The sequence below is a fragment of the Schistocerca gregaria genome, chromosome 2 (genome assembly GCF_023897955.1).
Source record: "Schistocerca gregaria isolate iqSchGreg1 chromosome 2, iqSchGreg1.2, whole genome shotgun sequence".
In the NCBI taxonomy this organism is placed as follows: Eukaryota; Metazoa; Arthropoda; class Insecta; order Orthoptera; family Acrididae; genus Schistocerca; species Schistocerca gregaria.
This window is the reverse complement of record NC_064921.1, coordinates 145,004,726-145,032,607: the sequence shown is the minus strand read 5'-3', so window position 1 is coordinate 145,032,607 and position 27,882 is coordinate 145,004,726. Positions and strand designations below refer to the sequence as shown.

The 27,882-nt window shown below is 40.8% G+C and overlaps 1 protein-coding gene across 1 annotated transcript; it reads right to left on the bottom strand.

The window, feature by feature from the left end:
* Nucleotides 1-43: 43 nt before the first annotated feature.
* Nucleotides 44-26,878, bottom strand: LOC126336558 (uncharacterized). Its single transcript, XM_050000406.1, has 4 exons — nucleotides 26,576-26,878; nucleotides 26,039-26,139; nucleotides 23,466-23,606; nucleotides 44-761 (listed from the first exon to the last, which is right to left on the bottom strand). The coding sequence occupies exons 2-4, from the start codon at nucleotides 26,094-26,096 to the stop codon at nucleotides 544-546; spliced, it is 417 nt and encodes a 138-aa protein (XP_049856363.1). The 5' UTR covers nucleotides 26,097-26,139; nucleotides 26,576-26,878; the 3' UTR covers nucleotides 44-543.
* Nucleotides 26,879-27,882: the final 1,004 nt, after the last annotated feature.

Below are 27,882 nucleotides of genomic sequence, written 5' to 3'. Positions count from 1 at the left end.
AACATGATCTCACGTATGTCTACAGAAGAGAAGATACAATCTGTTTTCTTTAACTGAGGTATTTACTTAATTATCCAGCCCCAAACCACTTGCGAGGTACAGTAAGTATTTGAAGATACATTTACTGCAAACATTTTTGTCGTTTTCCCTTTTATCTTTATTACATGCATAACATACACAAATAATAAAATACTATACTACAGAATAGGTCTAAAAAAATTGACACATAATCAATGCACTTGCTGCAAGAACTTCTAAAACTCAGTCTAATAAAATATGCCTGTGCAGACCATAACGTGCCGCTTCGTTCCCATTTCTCCCCTCGTTTTCCATAAAATCTTTTCGGGTCTTTCAGACGCAGCTTATGTGAAGCGTTCAGTTCGAAGCATTATTTTTGTGTCCACACAATAAATAATAGGAATAGGAATGAATCTTACAAATCCGGTGAAAGGTGTTGAATCATGCAAGTTTCTCCATCTGAAAAAACACTTGGTACCCAATTATCGCTCGCGCCAGCACGGTAGTGGCAGCGGGTCAATGGCTCTAGATGGCTATGGCGATGACGACGGTGATCGTGGCGGCTGCGGCAAATGTCGGCAGGTGGCGAGCCTCGGCACGGTTGCAGGCATCGTTGACACACTCGCAGGTGAGCTGGTAGCCCGTGTGTGGGAACCGGGACAGGAAGCACGCCTCCTTCTCGGGGTGCCGCAGGTAGCCGCACTCCCGCACGTACGCCTCGTCACTATTCTTCGTGAAATACACTGCACAGTGTTACACCGCACTCTTTACCAAATGCTGCAGTACGGTTGTCTAGGATAGTCTGTTCCACAGCTGGCCCACCCAGTACGAACGTCACCTAGCGTCACTCACTAGGAACTATTCCCAGACGTACTTATACACAAACGACCTTAATGAAACTACGCAGGTATGTAGAGGGAGCAAAATTATGCAGTACCTATTTTTTCGATTATGCCAAATTCCATATTTAAGGGGTAAAATAGACCACATAAGGTAATTTGGCGTATTAGGTATAGAAGGAATATGCTCTAAACCATAATATTTAAAAACTATGTTTCACATAAAGATTGGAACGTAATTAACGTTCTTGAAAACTGTGCAATAAATTTCTCTAATAATATAAAATTTTGCAAAATACCCCATCACACTTAATTATTTCTGAAAAATGAAAACTTTTGTTGCAATTTAAACTGAAGGAGCTTTCACGCCACATACATCCATGTGTAATAAAGCTGGTTTCTGAAACACCATGTTTGGAAAATAAAGTGTACATGGTGCGCTGTCGAACAATTTTCGACATTTAGAATCAAAATATCTAAACGTTCAATATTATTCTGTTTATGTTACTTATTTTTGTTTTATTTTTAAAACTGGCGTCTTACGTTTTACATTAACTTTCTTCTGTTTCACATATGCTTATTTTGTTTATAAGGAGGTAGATGAAATTGAAATGGAAGATATGATACGGCGTGAAAAGTTTGGCAGAGCACTGAAAGACCTAAGTCGAAACAAGGCCCCAGGAGTACACAACATTCCATTAGAACTACTGACAGCCTTGGGAGAGCCACTCCTGACAAAACTCTACCTTCTGGTGAGCAAGATGTATGAGACAGGCGAAATTCCCTCAGACTTCTAGAAGAATATAATAATTCCAGTCCCAAAGAAAGCAGGTGTTGATAGATGTGAAAATTACCGAACTATCAGTTTAATAAGTCACAGCTTCAAAATACTAACGCGAATTCTTTACAGACGAATGGAAGAACTAGTAGAAGCTGATCTCGGGGAAGATCAGTTTGGATTCCGTAGAAATGTTGGAACACGTGAGGCAATACTGACCCTACGACTTATCTTAGAAGAAAGATTAAGGAAAGGCAAACCTACGTTTCTAGCATTTGTAGACTTAGAGAAAGCTTTTGACAATGTTGACTGGAATACTCTCTTTCAAATTCTGAAGGTGGCAGGGGTAAAATACAGGGAGAGAAAAGCTATTTACAATTTGTACAGAAACCAGATGGCAGTTATAGGACATGAAAGGGAAGCATTGGTTGGGAAGGGAGTGAGACTGGGTTGTAGCCTCTCCCCGATGCTATTCAATCTGTATGCTGAGCAAGCAGGAAAGGAAACAAAAGAAAAATTCGGAGTAGGTATTAAAATCCATGAAGAAGAAATAAAAACTTTGAGGTTCGCCGATGACACTCTAATTCTGTCAGAGACAGCAAAGGACTTGGAAGAGCAGTTTAACGGAATGGATAGTGTCTTTAAAGGAGGATATAAGATGAACATCAACAAAATCAAAACGAGAACAATGGTACGTAGTCGAATTAAATCGGGTGATGCTGACGGAATTAGATTAGGAAGTGAGACTCTTAAAGTAGTAAGGGAGTTTTGCTATTTGGGGAGCAAAGTAACTGATGATGGTCGAAGTAGAGAGGATATAAAATGACTGGCAATGGCAAGGAAAGCGTTTCTGGAGAAGAGAAATTTGTTAGCATCGACTATAGATTTAAGTGTCAGGAAGTCGTTTCTGAAAGTATTTATATGGAGTGTAGCCTTGTATGGAAGTGAAACGTGGACGATAAATACTTTAGACAAGAAGACAATAGAAGCTTTAGAAATGTGGTGCTACAGAAGAATGCTGAAGATTAGATGGGTAGATCGCGTAACTAATGATGAGGTATTGAATAGAATTGGGGAGAAGAGGAGTTTGTGGCACAACTTGACTGGAAGAAGGGATCGGTTGGTAGGACATGTTCTGAGGCATCGAGGGATCACCAATTTAGTACTGGAGGGCGGCATGGAGGGTAAAAATCGTAGAGGGAGACCAAGAGATGAATACACTAAGCAGATTCAGAAGGATATAGGCTGCAGTAGGTACTGGAAGATAAATATTTTGAACAGGATAGAGTTGTATGGAGAGCTGCATCAAAGCAATCTCAGGACTGAAGACCACAACAACAACAACTACTATTACTACTTTTTCGGCTTTGCCCAATTTCATTTTTAAGTTGCAGTACTCTGCCAGCCTCTGCCGGCTTTATAAGGCCAGCGCAGCAGCAGTACACTCAGTATAATGTCGTTTATTAAAATTGAACTACACTTCTCGAAAAATCACTATATACACACAAAAACAAATAACTTGTAGACGACCATTCATCAAGAGCGTTGGTGAGGTTCATAGGAGCTGGTCCTAGCTCGGCGAGGAACTGGCTGTACTGCTACTGCACTGTCCTTATAAAGCCAGCGGTGGTTGGCAGAGTACTCGAACTTTCCCTGTATCTGTGAGGCGACCTCTACAGAAAAAGGTTTGCATTAGTCTCTAGCAAGTTATGTTTGTTTTCAAAAATTGTGTTCCTCTTGGTTGCGCCTGCAACTGCTTGTTTATGTTATATGGCACACAGGAGTGTCTTGAGTGTAGTCTGCCTGGCAGGGGCCATCTGTCGTAGACGTAACATTATCTAAACGTTCAAAATTATTCTGATGATATTACTTATTTTTGTTTTATGTTTAAAACTGGTATTTTACGTTTTACATTAACTTTCTTCTGTTAACTGCTTCACATATGCTTATTTTGTCAATAAAGAATAACTCATTCATTACAATAATGATAATCCATAAATACATGATTAAATCATAACGTTTTTTACACTATGCAGATAAAATGAACAAGATTTCTACACAAAATACACACGACAGACGACACAAGACAACACGAAATTCAGCAGGATTCTCAAATTGTGGCGGGTGACCCTCTAAATATTCTGATTTGTACACGCTGTTTTCAGAGAAATGGAAAATCTTGGTCAAGAGAATTGATTATCCACTACTGACTGCAGTTTGCTTACATTGTTTGTCTGAGATGGTAATCATTTAGTAGAACTCACAAATGTCTTCCCACATCGAATTCCATATATGGCCAATAAATGCATGTGTCCCATTGAGCCTTTGGGATCATCAGATGAACTAGTTCCTTGTCCTTACATACAATGTTCAAAACTGTTCTTTCCCACTGACTACAACAAGGATCTAACAATAATACAGATTTTTCTCCCAGACGGGGAAAGAAAACGTTTTTCAAATACCTTTTTGTCTGGGTCAGATGTTAGTTCACCAGATTTGGGGCTTCAAACTCAGATTCTCAAATTCTTTCTCTAGACTCTCCATAATTTTCTTTTATGACTATGAAAAGTCGGAGGTTCAGTGAGCGTCCTAACTGAGAACAAGGAACCCGTTCATCTGGTGATTCCAAAAGACACAGGGGTTCGCACAGCCGTGGGATGTATAAGATCTTCGATATTAGAAGAGCTTTGTGAGTTTTTCAGAACAAATTCTGCTGAATGATTTTGATGTCAATCTTCTCTTGAGAGACATTATATTCAAGCTGGAGCCACTAGCACATAATCAGTTCTCCCAGTCAAGGTTTTCCATCTACTCAAATGTGCATTGCACAAATCAGTATATTTGAGAATCACCAGTTGCTGTTTCAGAATCCTGCAGAATTTTGTTATATATTGTGTTGTCCATCGTGTGTATTGTGCATGGTGTAAAAAAGTTATGTTTTAAACGTTTCTTTACAGATTATCATTATTATTACGATTCTTCATCATAATAATGAGCTATTCATATGTCAATGGTAAACTAAAAAAACAAAAATAAAAATGTCAACGTAAAATAATTTGCAACATAAAAGTTAATTAATTTACATAATTAAGAGTAATAATGATACTGTAACTAGGTATATTGAAAATACTCTGGCAGTAAAATGCGTACAGCTCATTTTCCAAAAATGATATTTCAGAAACCAGCTTTATTATCCATGGACGTATGTGGTGTGAAAACTTCTCCAATTTATGTTGTAAGAAAAGTTTTCCTTTTTCAGAATTGATTAATGATGTTGCGATATTTTGCAAAATTTCAGATTATTACAAAAGTTGATTATATATTTGTCAAGAACAGTAATTAAATTTCAGTTTTTATATGAAACCATTTTTATATGTCACGGTTTCGAAGATAATCCTTCTAAACCTAATATACAAAATATTACATTTTAATGCATTTTCCCCTTAAAAGTAAAACTGAGCAAAATCGAAAAAATAAATATTGTATTATTTTCACCTCCCTACATACCATTCAAGATTCATCAAGATCATTTATTTATCCTTGGGAATGTTCCCTCGTTAGCTCCCTCTCAAACAGGTACAGCTGGCACATGCTACCCACCAGTCATCCTTCACATGTGCGAGTTACTCAGCAGCAACCACCCACGTGTGGCTGACCGGTACACTCCGTAGGCTATGTCTTGACTGCCTGTTCATCAGCTTGTTTTAAACCTCTGCCTATAGTACAGTTTGAATAAGAAGTTTTCTGACAGCTGCAGAGGGCTGAGAGAATCAGCTTCCCACCTGCCTCAACCGGCCGCGTAATGGTATTTTGTAAACATGTCTATGGCAATGCTGCCAGGTTTCAGGAATCACCTTACGCCAATTCGACTATACTTGCGCCCATGGGTGCCCGGCTGCCCGCTGGTGGCCAGTCGCGCTGGAACAGACTGCTCTAGAGAATTTTTCAAAGTGCGACGTTTCTACTTAACGAACTTGGTGCTCACCAACAGCCATAGGCCAATTCACACTTGCCCAGTAACCGTCTAAATGGTGTCATGTGCGAGGCACTGGTATGGAAATCCATATGGTGACTTGGACATCTACTCAGCTAAGGCTGGTGCCGAAAAAAATGGACATAGCAGCGGTAGAGCCGCCGGTCGTTCCATCTGTAGTGGACAGCAGCCGAGCATTCTGCACGGTGCAGCATAGGGTAGTGGGGACCTATACTTCAAATAAAGTAAGTCTGTGACTTCTCAACGATAGGAGTGTTAGAGAGGCCAGCCAACAATCAATCCTGGTTCCTTCTCAAGTGTTACATGCTCTCTGTGTTGCCTGTTTTGCTTGTACCTCTCAGGTCTGGCTGGCTGCACGCCTCCAACACTGGTCTCCAACGCACCAGTGCGTCAACCATTCTCATAACTGCCTGTGTAACAAGCCAGCCTCATGGAGCAGAGTTCTTGACAGTTACTAGGACAGGATTCATAAAAAAAAGTGCCAAGTAATATATTCTTGGAATCGAATCGATTATTTCCACACATGAACAGCAAGAACCGAACCGAATAAGTAAATATCAAATTTTTTACAGCTCCATTTTCAAAAAATGGTGTTTGCCTGAAACTGATTAATAAAGATCTTTCTAAAAGCTATATTTTAGAGGTCTTGTCAGTTCAGAGACGTATCTAACACCAACAAGCAATCTGCCATCACTTTCCTGACATTTCCTGAAATTCCTCCTCATACTTGCCCAACTGCTTATACCTGATCAAGTCTAGTTATCAGTAACGTTTCTCTGATTAGCCTTCTTTTCTAACCAACAATAAACTGAAATCCCTGTTAGTATTTCTCCAAGTTATCTTTTCCTGGAACTGTATTGAGATACAGGAAGCAATGAAATGAAGGGAGACACTGACAATCGTCGTGAACTGTGCACCACAGCTTTCGAATAGAAGTGAAATCAATGCAATAGCATGCCATGAACGTAGTGCCATTTAGATGGTGCACAGCAAGTGTGAAATAAGCTTTATGATTTCTGTCTGCAGAACGAACCTTTGATTTTGGCGTAGAAAGTTGTATTACATACTTCATCAACTGTAGACAGAAGATATTTTTCTGACTGGAGGAGAGTAGGGGGACAGGGAGCAATAATTAATGGAGTTCCATAAGGTTCAATGTTAGCTCCACTACTGTTTCTGATATGTGTAAATAATTTATCTTTTAGTCTTTTTACATACTACATAAGTAATAATCAGTTCCAATAGACATATAGCAGAATATGTAAACTTTGTTAGTCAAGTTAAAATACCTAACTCCAAAGACAAAATTGTAAATAATGTGATTTAAATAATTATTGACTTTTTCTGCAAGTAGTCTCACAGACTTTAAAGAAATGCAACATATTCAACTCAGCACACAAAAGCATACAATGCCAACAAAAATGAATTTAAAAGCATGGACAAGTGTTTCTAAGTATCTTCAAAACTTTTGGGTGCACATACTGATGACAACTTAAATGTGAAATGTAAACATATTTTAGTGCTTTTTTAATCAACTCTGGTCAGTCACTTCTGCACTTTGTGTAGTTGCAAGTACTGAGGGGAAAAATTCTGTATAATAAAATACCTTGATCATTTGTATGCAATAAATCCATATGAAATTACACTCTAGGGTAACTCATTCTCACGAAATAAACTCGTCGTTACACGAAAGTGCGCCACATGAATAATATCTTATCCTCACAAAAGCTTGTCACATAACCAAATGTGATGTTAGGTATTGTAACTAGACCATAAAAGTACAATACATACTGCCTCTCATGAAATTTGGTGTAGATAATACATAGATTTTAGAATGAACAATGATAAAAATAATTAAAACTCTAGAAGATAAATGACTTGATTATTCTTAATTAAAACTCACTTTTGCTCCAAAAGGAGTGAATAATACTACTAACAAAACTTTTGATTAATTATCCATTATCATTGAAGCCAGAACATTAGCAAAGTTAAATTGTGAAGTAGACTTCAGTTCCAGACATGAACTTTTATTCATATTCTTGTAGCTGATTTAGTGCAAAACCTTATGTACTCAGTAATGTTATTAAATATTATTGTTTATTATTTGAAATCCCTATAAATTGTCAGCATACAGCTATAGTTAAATAAAATTTTAATTAATAGAGTGCCCATTGACTCGTTCCATCTTATTACGAGATATTGTGCATGTTATCTATGAAACACATAGCATACAAACTAACTGCTAGAGTGATGTGCAACTACGAAGATAAGTTGTGAAAAAAATGCACAGAAGCACATAGCAGTGCGCTGCACAGTATGTGTTGCGTTAGCCGTTACGTCAATTTTGTCTCGTGAGTCTAAGCGAGACTGACGACCTTTATAAAAGTAACACTGTCCACAATGGATCCCAGTCCGGCGATGTTTTCTTTAACTAAAGAGTAGTATAGCACGTCCACAATTCGTGCACATGCACCACATCACAAGGAATGTGTCGATTATGACAGCGAAGTCGTCATATCTGTCAGTTTTAAGTGGGTGTGGCTAGGAAATCATTGAGAACAGTGCATATGTTATCCTTCTAAATATTCATATTGCCACCAGCCAACACATAACCATTTTCTCCTGGAGTATTTTGTATATGAAAATTTAGTGTTGTGAACGATTTTGAGGATGAATATCGATGTAAACATGTTGTCAGTTTTACACTGCAATACAGCAGGGCAGTTTGAAATGATTGCTATCAGTTTTGATGTGTGCAGAACCCTGAATGTAGCCCATCCCTATTATCTACACACGTTTCAAACATGGATTATGAGAAAATGAGTGGAATTGGGCGATTTGGTATAAAGTAATTCGTTCCTTAATGTTACCAAACCACAGTTACACAAAGATTACTAGGATCACTTTCCTCTGACTTGAAGCCTAGGGATGTTCTTTCAGTAAACTTAAGCTCCTGCATGAAACTAACAGGCAGATTAAAAGTGTGTGTTGGACCAGGATTCGTATCCGGAAAGCTTGCCTTTCGATGATAATGCTCTAACCGACTGACTTTACAGGCTTCATTCACGACCAGATCTCACAATTTTTGCTATGGAGAAATGCTTTAGCAGCAACCTATTTGATTTTTTTGCAGAAGGACTCTTTCACTCTGCAGCTTATTGTGTGATGTTTCATAAGTTCATGGCTGATACATAAGTATAACGTTTTCCAAAGGACAGTTTGACCGACGGCATTATATTCATTAAAACGAACGCTCTGGAAGGTTGTTCAGATTTTTAAGCAGGTGAATGATGATATCTGGCAGGTACGTAGCACAATAAAGAAAGGAATTCCTCGTTGTTAATATCCCCTCTTCCACAATTCCTCGCGCAGAGGAACGAAGAAATGTTTTAAAACTTCATTACATTGACGTGATGTTCCCAACTGTAACCTATAGTGATGATCTGGTTGTTTAATATAGCCACATAGAATTTATTCTAACACTTCTCAATAAATAGCTGCATTGGTCACTTATTCGTAATCTAGTTACAGTTATATATCGTATTCACAAGTCTTAAGCACGTGTCACTTCAAGCGCAATAAGAATTGTACACAATTTAAGCAAACATTGTTTTATAACCATCTGCTCAAAATATTATTATGTTTAATGAAGCATTCCGCGTTCTAGAAACGTTTCTCAAATGTCAGATTGATACTTACTGTGCCTACGTCTCTAGACAACCCAAACGGTCTCAGAGTCGAGCGGGAAGCATATTTTAGGCGCAGCAGCTGTCGTGCCTTCTACTGGATTCGTATTTATATCAGTGAATGTATTGCAAATCCTCAACTTTATTTCAAATAATTTTTTATGCATTCACGCCACTTTTTGTCTTACTACTGTTTATTGCAATTTTATGTGCGAAGAGGTATGTATGTCTGCGTGGTAAAATACACTACGCACGGTAAGGGTATATGAGAATTCCACTGCTTGACAAATGATAAGATACTGAAACATTGTTGAACAGTAATAATCACAGGCAACGATGGACGACGTAAAGCACAGCACGTACGCAATGGAGTTCTAGAAATAACGGAAAATGGTATACATTTCACCGCATGTGAAAGCAGGATAACTGGACACAAGTAACGTTCATGTTTGACACAGGTCAGACTCCCAACGTAAAGGTCGACATCGGACTTTCTGTAAGGAATATGTCCTCCTCGGGCACTTATGTACATTCTGCATCTGTTATTCATGCTGACTACAAAACTGTTGAAGAGTCCTTGGGGGATATTGTGCCAGTCCTCTCTCAATACGATTTTCAGTTCTTGAACGGTTCGGTAAGGGAGTGTTCGTTGAAAATCACATCTGCCAAGAGCATCCCACGCATGTTCTACAGGCTTTAGGTGGGATAGGGGGGGAGGGGGAAGTATTAAGCTCATTCCACATGTTCAATATCTTGAGTTCCCAGTGCGTCCGACAACTCAGCAGTCCTGTGTGTGTGTGTGTGGAGGGGGGGGGGGGGGCATTGTCGTCCATAAATAGAAAGTCGGGGTCCACCGTACCCCTAAACAGACTGACATGATACAGAGTGATCTACCTGCAATACCACTGTGCTGTCACAGTAACTCGCAACAAGATATGCAGCGGTGTTCGGTCATTCTGCCTGAGACCTAGGCCATAGTCAAGATCATATTTGATATATGACGTGTTCCCCCCCCCCCCTCCCCTCTCTCTCTCCCCCTCTCCACGTTAACTGGTGACCGGAATCACTTGCCACAGTGTAACGCGATTCGCCGGAGAACTTCATTCTGTATCACTGTTGCTTACCACAACCAACATGCCTCTACACCAACGTATTGTTTCTCGACGACGACGTAACTGAAGTGGGTTTAACAGGCTTCCGAGCAAACAAACCAGCCTGATTTAATCGTTGGGAAATCGTTTTTGTGGAGACACCTGTATCGTTACCGGTCGGAAGGTCTGCAGCGATCTGCCTAGGATTGGGATGTGTGCACCTTTTCGCCACCGGGTCTACGTATCCTCCTGATGTATGAAGGTCCATCTACGAGCACCCTCATCCTCAGTAGCCTTTTCTAATCGCGAGATGGCACTTTTGGACACACTCATTACTGCAGCCACAGTAGAGACACTTTGGAAAGCTTCGAGCCCTTTTGGACACACTCATTACTGCAGCCACAGTAGAGACACTTTGGAAAGCTTCGAGCCGTCCAGCTGCTCGTCGACGATCGCAGACAAACTAATGATGTCTTGTAGACATGGTGCCATACCACACATGATGTCGCACTAACGGGTTCCGCAACAACCACCGTCGAACACCGTACTGCGTGAACTTAGGAATACATACAGAGGGTCTGGGAACAGGCTTCAAGGAATCCCGCCCTCAACATTTCCTCTTACTATCATTGGTTAAGTATTCCGTAGAAATTGTTGGTTGCTCCGTTACAACGGCCAGTTGCTCCTTAGCAAATGTCAGCAGCTGTCAAGCAGTGTAGATAAATAACGCAGCAAATGTTTAATGAAAATGTCTCTAACACACATTGGTTTGTTTGACTTGTACCGTATTAACTGGCATTCGAGTCTTCCACAAAAGTGGAACGTCCTTAAGACCACTGAACCACTTACCTTATTCGACAACTAAAATACATATCACAGTAATTCTTCTATATCACAGTAGCAAATATTTCTTGAAAAGATTACATGCAATTTTGTAAGCCATCAGTACATCTAGTGGTTTTATATTGTCCTTTCTCGTTCCCTCTCTTGTGCCAACCTTTCCACCTCTATACGACTGCTACACTTTACACATTCCATGATCTGTTTTGCATAATTTAATCATCTGCCTCTGATATTTTCCCTTCAGATACTTCTAACAGTGCCAAGTAAATCATTCACAGATTCTGTAGCAATTATTCCACTGATTTGTCGTTTCCTCCAGTTATGGTCTTCCAGGTATACTGTCTGACAAAAAAAGTGAGGCGCCCAGAACGGTAGGAGGAAACGAAAAGTTCAGGTGTTGAGTGGGTTGTTGTTGTTGTTGTTGTTGTGGTCTTCAGTGCAGAGACTGGTTTCATGCAGCTCTCCACGCCACTCCATCCTGTGCAAGCTTCTTCATCTCCAAATAACTACTGCAGCCTACATCCTTCTGAATCTGCTTAGTGTATTCATCTCTTGGTCTCCCTCTACGACTTTTACCCTCCAAGCTGATCTCCAATGTTAAATTGGTGATCCCTTGATGCCTCAGAACATGTCCTACCAACCGATCCCTTCTTCTAGTCAAGCTCAGCCACAAATTCCTCTTCTCCCCAATTCCGTTCAGTACCTCATTAGTTACGTGATATACCCATATAATCTTCAGCATTCTTCTGCAGCACAACATTTCGAAAGCTTCTATTCTCTACTTGTCTTAACTATTTATTGTCCATGTTTCACTTCCATACATGGCTACACTCCATATAAATACTTTCAGAAAAGATTTCCTCACACTAAAATCTATACTCGGTGTTAACAATTTTCATTTCTTCAGAAACGCTTTCCCTGCCATTGCGAGTCTACATTGTGTATCCTCTCTACTTCGACCGTCATCAGTTATTTTGCTTCCCAAACAGCGAAACTCATATAGTACTTTATGTGCCTCACTTCCTAATCTAATTCCCTCAGCATCACCTGATTTAATTCGACTACATTCCATTATCCTCGATTTGCTTTTGTTGATGTTGAGTGGGTATGTGATATTATTTCAGTGATCACCAAAGCGAGTGAAATTTACGAAGAACTTGGCAGTACGAGCCCATTTATCAGCATGACGTTGCACCCGCTCTCGCCTGGATACATGTACTAATTCTGTTTGGAACGGTGTCACAAAACCGTTCAATCCTCTCACGAGCCAAGTTGGCTCACATCTATTGTAACTGGTCCTTATATCATGGATACTGGGACATGGACGGCCAAAGTGGTCCCCATGTGTTTTATCGGGTCAGATCTGAGGATATTGCTTCTCATGGGACTACCTCAACGTCACTTATACTGTTTATAGAGTACTAAGCCATATGTGGACGAGCATTACCACAATAATGTCGTATGAGAAGTAACACGTAAGGACATAAGATGTGCGTGACGTGCTGTTATGCCATCAGAGTTCCCTCAGCCTTTACCAGCCACGACCTGACGTCATACCTGTTGTCTCTCTAACAACGAGGCCAGGAATAACACCGCAGTGCTTCACCAAAACACTGGGAGAATCTGACGTCTCCCAAAGTCGCCGCTATACTTGCCAGCGATGGTCAGAAACACGATTTACAGCTGAACACAATCCGACTCCATTCATCAACAGTTCCTCGTTACCAGTCACAACACCACCCCAAACGCAGCCGCTGTGTTTAGGAACAATGAAGAGCTAAAGAAACTGGTAGACATGCCTAATATCGTGTAGGGCACGCGGGAGCACACAGAAGTGTCGCAACACGACGAGTTATTGAGTAGAGTAATGTCTGAAGTAGTGCTGGAGGGAATCGACACCTTGAATCCTGCTGGACTATCCATGCGAGTAAGAGGGATTGGACCTCCCTTCTGAACAGAACGTTGCAAGGCATCCCAGATATGCTCAATAATGTTTATGTCTGGAGAGTTTGGTGGGCAGCGGAAGTGTCTAAACTCAGAAGACTGTTCCTGGAGCCACTCTGTAGCAGTTCTGGGCGTGTAGGGTGACGCATTGTCCTGCTGGAATTGCCCAAGTCTGTCCAAGTGCACAATGGACATGAATGGCTGCAGGTGATCAAAAAGGATGCTGACACACGTGTCACTGTCAGAGTCGTATCTAGACGTATCAGGGGTCCCATATCACTCCAATTGCATGCGCCCCACACCATTACAGAGCCTCCACCAGCATTAACAGCCCCCTGCAGACATGAATGATCCATGGTTTCATGAGGTTGTCTCCATGCCCGTACATGTCCATCCACTCGATACAATTTGAAACGAGACTCGTCCGACCAGGCAACATGTTCATAGTCATCAACAGTCCAATGTCGGTGTTGACGGGCATAGAGGAGACGTAAAGCTTTGTGTCGCGCAGTCATCAAGGATACACGAGTGGGCCTTCGGCTCTGAAAACCGCTATCGATGATGTTTCTTTGAATGGCTCAAACGCTGATACTTGTTGATTGCCCAGCATTTAAATCTGCAGCAATGTGCGGAAAGGTTGCACTTCTGTCACACTGAGCCATTCTCGTCAGTCGTAGTTGATTCCGTTCCTGCAGGATCTTTTTCCGGCCGCAGCGATATAGGAGATTTGATGTTATACCGGATTCCTGAGATTCACGGTACACTCGTGAAACAGTCGTACTTGAAAATCCCCAACGATGTAACAACTGCACCAGAAAATTGTTGTCTCATATAGACGTTGCCAACGGTAGCGCCGTATTCTGCCTATTTGCATATCTCTGTATTTGGAAACGCATGCCTATACCAGTTTTTTCGGCGCTTCAGCCCGACCATCGGATGGTATTTTCGTAGTGTGGCAACTGCTAGTTTCAGACGAGTGGTGAGAGATGACGCAGAATGTTGCAGAAAGTCAATTTCTAATTTCGGATGGTAAGCGCAGATGTGAAGGGGTTCGATGTGCTTGGTGCAGAATAACGCGATTCTCCCATTTGGTGGTTAGACAAGGACGACGGTACCTTGACGATGATTATGCCCCCCAAACGTTCCCATGTAGTTCAACATTGTGCTTCCGTCACATCCGAATGCCCTACAGATCCGCATATTGCACGATTCGACCAGCTGGCGAAATGGATACTCGCAATGAGGCAGTTTCAAAGTCTGTCAGGTGCCAATAACGTTGTCTCTCACGACTACATGACATTCCGTATCCTTCAAAGTGGTCACTCAACATGCGACGTTGTGCACACCCTTACATATCCTAGCATGCCTGGTAATAATACTAACCACGGACAAGACTAACGAACTCTTGTGGCCGTTCTACCTGTTCCAGATAGTTGAAACTCTGAATAGTTTACACACCCACCGATGGAGAGTAAGTGTACGACGTTACACTGCAACTTACAGTGTCTTATGGGTGCTTCACTTTTTTGTGAAGCAGTGCAATTCTTTTGTCGCCTGTCTTTTTGGTGCTTCATCATTCCATACTTCATATGTCCACCTAATTTTAATGCCCTTGGATAGCACCGTATTTTAAATGCCACCAATGAAATGAAACGAAACTGCAGAAACTTAACATCTTTATGTTTATTATACATAAGGTGACGAACTAAACTGAAAGACTATAGATGGAGAATAGTCTCCGAAACCCGTCTTGACTAATAAAAATATATCTGAACATGTGACAGCGGAATGTTTTTGCCATGTTAACAATACGTATTTATCATTAAATTGAAGGTATTGTGGTTCGTAATTGCGGTTTACAAAAAATTCTCGAGGAACCATTTTGTACACCCTTACGAAGTGGCAGAAGATTGAATACTTCCTATGTCCGTACTAAAAAAAACGAATAATTATGATTTTCAGAGGCCTTAGGTAACGCATCTATTTTGTCTGTTGGCCGTAGGTGTTACATACTGGAGAAATGAGAGTGGACAAATTAACGAATTTGTAAGTGAATGGGTATACATTTTTTGTACGGAAAGATCATAAATTAGACACTGAAAATACAGTCTAAAGTAGACACAAAAGTTAAAGTAAAGAGAGTAGCAATATAAAGGACGACACTTTCTTCGACAGCTGCCGCTACACATGTTAAAACACCTTCAAATTAAGGCTTTGGGCGTTTCAAAGTGGACAGTATTATTAATCAATCAAACAAAGTATTCCCTCTGCCACACAACTCACGGTGAATTGTGGTTTGTGAAGTACTAATACAGATGTACAACATGAAAGTAGTTGCTATGTCTCCTAAACATTATTTCTGTGCTTGTAGCAACATACCCTTCTTCAATAGACAATCGTCTCACTTATACAACAAATAATCTGATTAAGGCGTTTCCGATACCGCAAATCCATCTGCTTTTTAGCTGCAGAGCTTCTACTAGAAACGGGAACTTTATTTATTATGAATCTGAAGACTAATTGACAATGTACGATTCTCTGCTGCCGTCGCTGTTGTAACAATTTGTTACTGGGCTTCTCATTTCCAGCAAGGTAACATTCCCATTCACGTGTCGGAAAACACAATCGAGTGCCTGAAGTGAGTGAGTGTGTGTGTGTGTGTTGCCGACCCTACATGCTTCATAGTGTAACAATAATGGGTAAATAATATCAGTGTTGATGAGTTAAATTATGACTTACAAAGAAATCATACACGACTAAGATTGGAACATGAAATGAAATATGACAAAATGGATCGCTGACCAAATATATTGAAGTGAGAAGTGGCAGCTACCCAGGACTTGAGGAAGAGGACAGTAATGGTCTATGACGCCCGCCCAGTTAGCCGTGCGGTCTAACGCTCGGCTTTCTGGCTTGAGAAGGAGCCCCTAGTCACTTGTGTCGAGGTGCAGTGAGCCGGCCAGTCTGTGGATGGTTTTTAAACGGTTTTCCACCTGCCCCGGTGAATGGGGGCTGGCTCCCCTTATTCCGCCTCAGCTACGCTATGTCGGCGATTGCTGTGCAAACACGTTCTCCGCGTACGCGTACACCACCATTAGTCTACCACGCAAACATAGGGGTTACACTTACCTGGTGTGAGACGTTCCCTTGGGGAGGGGGTCACCGGGAGCCTCTCCGTCGTTTCTAGGCCCCCAGAGCAATACGCAGACTGACTATTCTCACCGAGAGGATATATGACGAGGGCATTCGAGGTGGAGATTAGCGTTTAACGTCCGTTCGACAACGAGGTCATTAGAGACGGAGCACAAGCTCGGATTAGGGGAGGATGGCGAAGGAAATCGGCCGTGCCCTATCAAAAGAACCATCCCTGTATTTGCCTGAAGCGGCTTAAGGGGGTTACGGATTTGAACCTTCGTCCTCCGGAATGCTAGTCCAATGTGCTAACCACTGCACCACCTCGCTCGCTAAGGACTTTCAACCTGGAGGATTTAATTAAGGGTATGCTAGTCCGATTATGTAGAAAGATAGCGCCAAAGAATGGGCAATGATTACTATTTCGGATTACAAAAGACGCACGTAGCGTTGTACTGATATTTGATAGTACAATTGACCATGATGTGAATGTTGTTGTTGTTGTTGTGGTCTTCAGTCCTGAGACTGGTTTGATGCAGCTCTCCATGCTACTCTATCCTGTGCAAACATCTTCATCTCCCAGTACCTACTGCAACCTACATCCTTCTGAACGTGCTTAGTGTATTCATCTCTTGGTCTCCCTCTACGATTCTTACCCTCCGCACTGCCCTCCAGTACTAAATTGATGATCCCTTGATGCCTCAGAACATGTCCTACCAACTGATCCCTTCTTCTAGTCAAGTTGTGCCACAAACTTCTCTTCTCCCCAATCCTATTCAATACCTCCATGTTAGTTATGTGATCTACCCATCTAATCTTCAGCATTCTTCTGTAGCACCTCATTTCGAAAGCTTCTATTCTCTTCTTGTCCAAGCTATTTATTATCCATGTTTCACTTCCATACATGGCTACACTCCATACAAATACTTTCAGAAATGACTTCCTGACACTTAAATCTATACTCAATGCTAACAAATTTCTCTTCTTCAGAAACACTTTCCTTGCCATTGCCAGTCTACATTTTATATCCTCTCTACTTCGACTATTGTCAGTTATTTTGCTCCCCAAATAGCAAAACTCCTTTACTACTTTAAGTGTTTCATTTTGTAATCTAATTCCCTCAGCATCACCCAACTTAATTCGACTACATTCCATTATCCTCGTTTTCCTTTTGTTGATGTTCATCTTACACCCTCCTTTCAAGACACTGTCCATTCTGTTCAACTGTTCTTCCAAGTCCTTGCTGTCTCTGACAAAATTACAATGTCATCGGCGAACCTCAAGGTTTTTATTTCTTCTCCCTGGATTTTAATACCTCCTCCGAATTTTTCCCTGTCTTACTCCCTTCCCAACCACTGCTTCCCTTTCATACCCCTCAACTCTTATAACTGCCATCTGGTTTTTGTACAAATTTTAAGTAGCATTTCGCTCCCTGTATTTTACCCCTGCCACCTTTAGAATTTGAAAGAGAGTATTCCAGTCAACATTGTCAAAAGCTTTCTTTAAGTCTACAAATGCTAGAAACATAGGGTTACCCTTTCTTAATCTTTCTTCTAAGATAAGTCGTAAGGTCAGTATTGCCTCACGTGTTCCAGTATTTCTACGGAATCCAAACTGATCTTCCCTGAGGTCGGCTTCTACTAGTTTTTCCATTCGTCTGTAAAGAATTCATGTTAGTATTTTGCAGCAGTGACTTATTAAACTGATTGTTCGGTAATTTTCACATTTGTCAACACCTGCTTTCTTTGGGATTGGAATTATTATGTTCTTCTTGCAGTCTGAGGGTATTTCGCCTGTTTCATACATCTTGTTCACCAGATGGTAGAGTTTTGTCAGGACTGGCTCTCCCAATGGAATGTTGTCTACTCCGGGGGCCTTGTTTCGACTCAGGTCTTTCAATGCTCTGTCAAACTCTTCACGCAGAGACCTTTGTAGAAAAGAGAACCACTTGTATGAATATCAATAGCTCAGATGGAAACCCAGTTCTAAGCAAAGAAGGGAAAGCAGAGAGGTGGAAGGAGTATATAGAGGGTCTATACAAGGGTGATGTACTTGAGGACAATATTATGATGTGAATAAGGATCAGTTTTATTTCAGAAAAGGGAAATGAACATCGAGGTATCGTTGGATGTTTGAGAATTCTATGACACCTAATGCTAGAAGTCAGCAGGAGTATATAAGTCTACAATAACACTTGGCTACATCATTTTGAGCCGGCGTCCAAGTGTCAAAGCATGCAGTAGAAACATACTGAATCGCCAGTGCGGAAGAAATTCAAAACGCAAACATTGGTTGGTAAGGTCGATATAAGTACCTTTTTAAATCCCAATAATCCCATTTTCTGTGATTTTTTGGAAGATTAACGCAATACTGACCCTACAATTTATCTTAGAAGATAGGTTAACAAAAGGCAAACCTACATTTGTAGTATTCGTGGACTTACAGAAAGCTTTTGACATAGTAATACTCTCTTCGAATTTTGAAGGTAGCAGGGGTAAAATACAGGCATCGAAAGGCTGTTTACAAGTTGCAGAGAAACGAAACGGTAGTTATAAGAGTCAGGAGGCATTAAAGGGAAGCGGTGGTTGAGAAGGTAGTGAGACAAGGTTGTAGCGTATCGCCGATGTCATTCAATCTGTACTTTATACAAGGACGAAAGAATGGCCGGCCGGAGTAGCCTTGCGGTTCTAGGCACTACAGTCTGGAACCGAGCGACCGCTAGGGTCGCATGTTCAAATCCTGCCTCGGACATGGATGTGTGTGATGTCCTTAGGGTAGTTAGCCTTAATTAGTTCTAAGTTCTAGGCGACTGATGACCTCAGAAGTTAAGTCGCATAGTGCTCAGAGCCATTTGAACCGTTTTTCTTTCTTTTTTTCACGAAAGAAAAATTTGGTGTAGGAATTAAAGTTCAGGGAGAAGAAATAAAATCTTTGAGGTTTGTCGATGACATTGTAATTCTGTCAGGGATAGCACAGAAATTGGAAGAGCAGTTGACCGGAATGTACAACGTCTTGAATGCAGGATATAAGATTAACGTCAACAAAAGCAAAACAAAGATAATGGAATGTAGTCGAATTAAATCAGCTGATGTGAGAGAATTAGATTAGGAAACGAAACAGTTACAGTAGGAGTTTAGTCCTCTTATTTGGGCAACGAAATAACTGATCATGGCTGAAATAGAGAGGATATAAAATGTAGACTGGCAATGAAAAAAAAATCATTTCTGAAAAACGGAAATATGCTATCATCGAATATAAATTTAACTGTTAGGAAGTCTTTGCTGAAAGTATTTGTACTGGGTGTAGCCATGTATGGAAGTGAAACATGAACGATAAACAGTTTAGGCAAGACGTAAAAAGAAGCTTTTGAAATGTGGTGTTGAAGAAAAATGCTGAGGATTAAATGGGTAGATCACCTAACTAATGAGGAGATACAGAGTAGAACAGGGAAGGAAAAAGAATTATGGCACAACCTGACAAGAAGAAGAAATCGATTGACAGGAGATCAAATGTTTCAAATGGCACTGAGCACTACGGGATTCAACTTCTGAGGTCATCAGTCCCCTAGAACTTAGAACTACTTAAGCCTAACTAACCCAAGGATATCACAAACGTCCATTCCCGAGGCAGGATTCGAATCTGCGACCGTAGCGGTCGCGCGGGTCCAGACTGTAACACCTAGAACCGCTCGGCTACTCTGGCCGGTTTGATAGGAGACATCAAGGGAATAGCGCGCTTGCTCTTCAAGACAACGCTTGATCTCATGCAGTAAAAATGACTCTATGAACTATTGGCCAAGTGGACTGGTCGCTGCTACATCATCATCCTTACAGCTTCGACCTGGGCCCTTCCGATTTTTATACGCGTGGTTCAACGAAAGAAGCTTCACGAGGTATCAAGTTCAACAGGAAGGAAGAGGTATAGACCAAAGTAAGAAACCTGCTTCGAGATCAAGGGAAAGAAATCTTATCTGAGAGAATAAGAAAACTCATAAGCAGGTAGTGCACGTGCTTTGAATTGGTGAGGTTTACCTGGAAATATTGACAGCAAATTGTATTGATTGAATAAAACATTTTTCCTGTGCCGCTATTTGTTTATTTAATTCTGAACGACCGTCGTATACAGGGTCTTTATAAATTAGTTATACAAACGTAATCTGTAATTGTAAAAAGGGTAAATAACTTACAGAAATATGTGATACAGCACTGAATGAAAATATATAATCAAGTTTTATTCCGTCCTATCACTGTTAGTTTCCGACGTTCCCGCTAGGTAGCATGCACGAATGCGTTATTCCAACAGCCATTCATGGCGTATAACGATGCACAGTGTGCGCAGAGTTATATATGGTTTCATGAACTCAAATCCGCTACTGCAGTTCAGCGACAATTAAGGGATAAATATCACAAGCCACAACCTCACGGATAAATTGTTACTAATTGAAATGATTATTAAATCAAGACCCTAAGCTTTCGACAGGCGTTGATATGCATCAACAGGGACAGTTGAAAATGTGTGTCCAGACCGGGACTCTAACCCGGGATCTCCTTCTTACATGGCAGACGCTCTATGCATTTGAGCCACCGAGGGTTCAATATGGTTCAAATGGCTCTGAGCACTATGGGACTTAACATCTGTGGTCATCAGTCCCCTAGAACTTAGAACTACTTAAACCTAACTAACCTAAGGACATCACACACATCCATGCCCGAGGCAGGATTCTAACCTGCGACCGTAGCAGTCGCGCGGCTCCGGACTGAGCGCCTAGAACCGCGAGACCACCGCGGCCGGCGCACCGAGGGCACAGAGGATAATGCGACTGCAGGTATTTATGCCTTGCACGCTCCCTGTGAGACCCACATTCCCAACTTAATGTCCACATACTACATCCGTAGTGCCCCAGCCCATTACACTCATTACTCGTGACAGACCATCTTACCGAGTCCCGTAAGAGTTCGGGCAATGCGTGTGCATCCAGCACAGAAGAAGAAAGTTAGTGGCTGGTTAGCCTTAACATCCGAAAGAACAGATACCATCTTCATATGTTACTAATTGGTATTATCGTTTCACCGCAACTGGCTGTGGATCACATAGGACGCCAGGTCAGGGTCAGACAGAAGTCTCTAACACATCACTTTAATAAGATCGGCGATCTTACATTCATAGTCCGGATAATAAACGACACTCGCCAGCTTAGAATTGAATATGCCTAGTGTTATAGTGTGGAAGGTATTACGAAAACGCCATTCAAAGTTTTCGAATTGGAACTGCTGTAAGATGACAAAGAGGAACGTGCTGAGATTTGTGTAGAAATGTTTAAAAATGCAGGTTGAAGATACTTGTGTTAAAAAATTGTGTTCAATGACCAAGCCACCTTCCATACCTGTGGTAAAGTCAATCGGCATAATGATCGGCGAGCAGAAACCATGTCATTTAATCGAACAGATTGACAGTCCTTTCTTTTTGCCGAGTCAAATGTAACTGGCCTATTGTAGCTGGTCACGTTTGAACTTTATCCAATGCCTCAGTTATGGCAGGATATGGGCACAGAATTTATTTTCTAGCAGGGTGGCACGGCACTACATCTCCATCGTGAAGTTGTCCTGTATGTCTGTAGGGATGTGCCGTGTTGGATTGGAAGTGGTTGAACAATGTCATGCCACCCTGATAAACAGATCTGGCAGGAAACTGTTTACAGGCGGGACATTTGTCATGTTACAAAAACTACCCACATCGCACATATATAAATAAAACTCAATGATATACGCTGATGTGAAATAAAGTCATGTGATAGTAATATGCAGATAGACAGATGGCGGAAATACCGCGTGCACAAGGTATAAAAAAGAAGTGCATTGGCCAAACAGTCATTTGTACCCAGGTGACTCATGTGAAAAGGTCTGCGACATTGTTATGACCGCTCTACAGGAATTAATAGACTTTGAGCACAGAATGATCTGTAGTTACAGCTAGACACGTGAGATATTTGTGAAATCGAGAGTCAAGAGTGTACCAAGAATTTAAAGTTAAGGCATTACCTCTCACCAGGGACAACACTGGTCGACGGCCTTCACTTAACGACCGACAGCAATGGCGTTTGTCAGTGCAAACAGACAAGCAACACTACGTGAGATAAACGCAGAAATCAATGTTGGACGTTCTATGAACGTATCCCTTAGGACATTGAGGCGAAATTTGGAGCTAATGGGCTGTGGCACCAGTCGAACGACGCTACTGCCAGTGCTAACAGCACGTCATCGCTTCTGGCGTCTCTCCTGGTCTCGTGACCATATCGGTTGAATCCTAGAATACTAGTGCCGAGGTGGATTTCAGGTGGTAAGAGCTGCTGGTAAGGTTCGAGAGCGCTGCAGGCCCCAAGGAGCTATGGACCCAAGTTGTCAACAAGACACACTGCTGGTGGCTCCGTAATGGTGTGGGCTGTTTTTACTTGGAATGGACTGGGTACCCTGAGCCGATTATTGACTAACAACGGTTACGTTCGGCTACTTGGAGACCATATGCAGCGATTCACGGACTTCATGTTCCCAAACAAAGTTGAAATTTTTATGGATGATAATGCGCCACGTCACTGGGCTACAGTTGCTCACGATTTGTTTGAAAGAGTATTCCGGACAATTCGAGCGAGTGATCTGCCTACCCATATCATCTGACACGAATCGCATCGAACATTTAACGGATGTAAATGACAGTTCAGTTCCTGCAGCGGCGACGTTTCTGCAGTTATGGACGGCTGTAGATGCATCATGGCTCAATATTTCTGCAGGAGGACTTCCCAACGGCTTGCTGAGTCGATGCCACGTCGGTTGCTGCCTAAACGCCTAGCAAAAGAAGATCGGACACGATGTTTGTCATGTCAGTGTACGGCATTCAGTGCTGTGTCAAACATTTCTGTACGCTATTTACCTTTTTCATAAGTAAAGGTTACTTTTGAATGACTAATTTATAAACATCCTGTATGTCGAAGAAACTGCGTGGTGCGATGAGTCATCAAAGGAAAGGGAAGAGAGAGAGGAAGAAGAAGGCATAGAATGCTGGACGCCATTAAAAACAGTCTATACCTCTCGTAAGAGAGATATAACTACCAGGACGGGAGGTGCGGAGGTGCAGTAGGCTACGTACGTATCTGGTGTATCTTGCGGCAGAAGGGCGAGCCGCCCGTGTCGTTGTCTGGACAGCTCAGCAGGTAATTGTCGTCGACGGGCGCTTGGTAGCAGCCCTCGTCGCGGTCCGAGCGACACTGGTAGCACTGCATACAGCGGGCTGTACAGAAACACACACTCCTCACATACCTTGCTATAATATAAGCACAAACACTTGAACTACTACTGCTAAAATTACCTCCTGATATATTTTCCAAAATATTAGAAAAAAGAAAGCACTCAAAAAGAGTCTCACATTTAAGTAGAAACAGCCTACTTACTGTGGAATCGAACCAACTTCCCCTCGCCGATGTGATTCACGTTGACATGGCGTGTAGGACACGACTAGGACTTATCATACGTACACAGGAAGACGCAAATCTCAGATTGAGACTGTTGGGATGTTTTACACAGTTGTAAGGCAACTGCCAGAAGTGGAAATTCCCTGCCAAACATTGCCAATTTGATGTCCATTTGCACCCTGACTAAAATTTATACGTGTTCTGCTCAAGCAGTAATAAGTGATGCAGAAAACTAAGTACTTCATGAAGACCACAAATGATTGTCAATAGCACAAACCACAAAAGATTTATCCCGAAAAATCCACATGAGCCTAGGCAAATAGGTTCAGTCACGTACACAGGTTCAGTCACCAGTCGCGATATAATGTTCCTCAAAATGTAGCATATATCCGAGAATTCACTGAGTAAAACATAATGATTCAGGAAATAAATCACCCACAGCTACAATTAACTTTTTTAGCCGTACACTCTGACCATTTGCTTGGTATGGCCAGACCAGGTGGATAAAGAGGTTAATTGTAGCTATGAAAGATTTGTATCCTGAAATATTATCTTCAGCTTGGAACCTATAACAATTTTCTCTAGAAACAGGGCGAAGATTACGGAAATTATCACGGTATATTTCTGTAAACTAGAAAATAGATAAGTCTTCCGTTACAAAGTCAAGAAGTTGTAAGTGATAGTGACACATCCCAGCTTTCTTGTGAAAACAGATTGGAGTCTAAAACAGATTAATATCCACTAGATCAACCGGAAGGCACCGTAATTGTCAGCTTCGCTCTCGTGGGAGAACACTGATGACGTGCCAAACAATCTTCAATGACAGTGGTTTCTGGCAGCCTCCAATTGTCTTACGAAAACGTGCTCACAAAATTACAAAATAACTCTTCTCTTAATAGTATTCATTTATTATCATGTAGCCACTTATTTATGCAAATTGTGAATATAGGATCCGATAACAGCATTGAGAAAGCAAGCAAGTTATTATTCCTTCCACATTTCGTTTGCGCAAGGAATAACATGTATCTTATTTTGTCACCATGCGGGATGCGTTAAAAAACAAGTGTCATTGGGAATCTTGAATAAATTGCAAAGTTTCCCCAATGGGCACGACAAGCTTTCACTGGAACCTATCTGAAGAGTAACAACTATTGGTATGCCATCTGTAGTGGCGAACGGAAAACAGATCTCTGTTCCTAAAAGAACCTCCAGATGTCAGTGTTGGCATCCTGCCATCTTAGTTGCTTCACACTCTCAGAGATGGAGCGGTCGGCGCTACACAGGGGAAAGAAGCGCGCTACACAGTCTCGAAAACTGCTTTGTGAATTATATTAACATGACTTCAATTCAGACTAGCACTAAAACTTACACCGACAGTATCATCGACTTTCTTACTGTGGAAATAGTTATTCCATTTACGTTTTCTTGATCTGTAAAAACAACGAATACAAATCCGAGTTGCAATTCTGAAACAGTGCACGAAACTCCGCAAAGAAAGGAACTTTAGCGTTCCACTTCTATTTTAACGCAGTATAATACAATGCAGATTAATTATACGCTCAATGTAGCGATACGTGGAGATAAGAAAATTAAGATATATTAACTAAGAAATAATTCTTGCGCTTTTAAAAAATTAAAGGTCTTCATTTGTTTCATTGGGCATATTATTTATCTTCAACTTCACTGAACATATGCTGTAATCCAAGTATAAATAGAAATTTTAACAGGTCTAACTAGAAGCATGACAATTTTATTCTCCCGAAAAAGAAAGCAGACTTAATTTTCGTACCAATAACCTTCACGTAAAAGGTGGACATACAGCACAAAAAAATAAGATGTTAATTTTCAAGTAACATGTAACATTATCACACATACAAAATGTTAATTTTCAAGTAACTTCTAACATCAATAACGACGTACGTAACCAAGTATTCTAACTAACGCAAAACAGATGTTTATGGTTAAGTTGCCAAACAATTAGCAGGTGGTAGAAAATATCCCACATTATCAGCCAAGTCTCTTCAAAAGCAAAACAATTAATTTCTGTGTAGTGCCACATTCCTGTCATGCAGTAGGAGCAAAGTTGTTACCAATTACTTTCTGTTTTAACATCACTGTTGATACGTCTTTCCTGTCAATGTACTGCAGCTATTTTTTTGGAATGTGACAATTATTTTAAATTATTCCTGAAAGTGTTAGTGATTTCTAACGGTATTTACAATGAAACTAGCGAACTATACATATTTCTTACCATTTTTGATTGAATACTGAAGGATAAATATCAGGTGAGCAGCAGACATCAAGTTCATACTTCTTCCATCGCAACTCGGTTAAAGCGCATAATGCTGGAACCTAGAACGGGCAAAAATGAACAACTGTAACTCGTTTTACAAGACAACGGAACAGGACACATTCCTTACAGATCTTTTATGTTCAAAATAACAATATGTTGAATGTTAGTGTCTGCATGGAACATCGATAATGAGCAAGATAATCTTTTCTGAGCAATAATGATAGACTATTGTAACCATACTTCTTTTAAAAAAATCACCGTGCGACAGAAATGAATAATACGTCAAATACAACAGATTTTAAATTTTCTTCATCTCGCAAAACTGCAGAATTTTCACTTATTGTGATGTCACATCATCTGGACCCTTACATACATCAACTGTCAAGTACTGAGGAACAATCTAATACTAACATTCGAGTCCAAACATCCACTGTCCTTGGTTTTCAGTGCATGTGTTTCCGAGAAATGCAAAAATCTTAATATGATCTCCCTTACCTTCATCTGGGTAAATATTGTCCGTGGTTCTACGTAAACTTCAGCCAGCCCAGAAAAAAATTAATAAATGGACATACAGTATAAGCTTACTTCCAAGGAAAAGAAAATTAAATTTAAACATGGTGTAAAGAGACCTTTCGTCTCTCTTCTCTTCGTAACCGATTAAACATATTTGCTGCTGTACTAATAAGCTATAAACAACGCTGCACTGAAAAGAGAATATCTTTGGGGCTCCACAGAGAAAGTAGATGCCAATTTGTCAACTCCAGCGTGACATCTAGAGAGCCGTTGTCAGTAATCTTTGGAAGTTTTCATAGGAATGAAACGATTATATCCATAAAGAGCATTTCAGAAATGTTAGACTGCAAATCCCACAGTCTCTTATGTGAACCATGTGTGTACCTACCATTTAATTTCTCCTATTTAAGTAAAACTCCTTTTACATACGAATATTATACGTATGGTTAAATGAGACTGTAATGTTCCATTAACAAAATATATCTGTGTGTCCAGAGTGTCTCATTACTCGGAGACCAGGAGAGATGGCGTAGTGGTTAGCAAAGGGCGCGAAACTCATCTAGGAACTTCTGCCACGCCACTTGCAGCGCTGCAATTTTACCAGTCCATCATCTCGCTTTCTTATTGGTTGATTTTTATAGTCTTCCACATTTGTTTTCGTTTCGTATTTAAGAGAAATTGTCTTCATCGCAGTGTGCTTCTGATTACGACTTCTCGTACGTACTGCACTCTTCAAATTGCGTTGTAAATATGTTACTCGTATTCTGAATGCGTTCTTCTCGCATACATAATTTTGGGACGGGTAAATGAATCCAAATTTGTTTATGTATCATACAGAACGGAAGTTGCTTTCGTTTTGTCGAACTTACTTCGTGTATCTGTTAATGCTTAAGAGACTGACTTGTGAGTCTGAACTGTTTGATTTAAGTGCATTGAATGTCGCTCGTGTTCTACGTTATTTTCGTTTGCATACGTTTCCGTATTTTATCGTATTTAATGGAGAATTCATGCTAACAGGTTTTGATAGTATTCGTATTCAGTTTTATTATACAGGGTGTGTCAAAAAAAATCATCTGACTTGGCACATCTATATTTCTGAAACTAATAAACATAAATGAATTTTGCTTTTTTATGAACGGGTAAATCAAAAAGTTCATACCTTTTCATAGTTGTTCAGTATGCCCCCTTCAGATTCACGGCATATAGCAATGCGGTATTCAAATTGTTCCCACACTGCAGCCTCCACAGCTGCTGTCATGCGAAGTCTCAGTTCAGTCACTGTTGTTTGT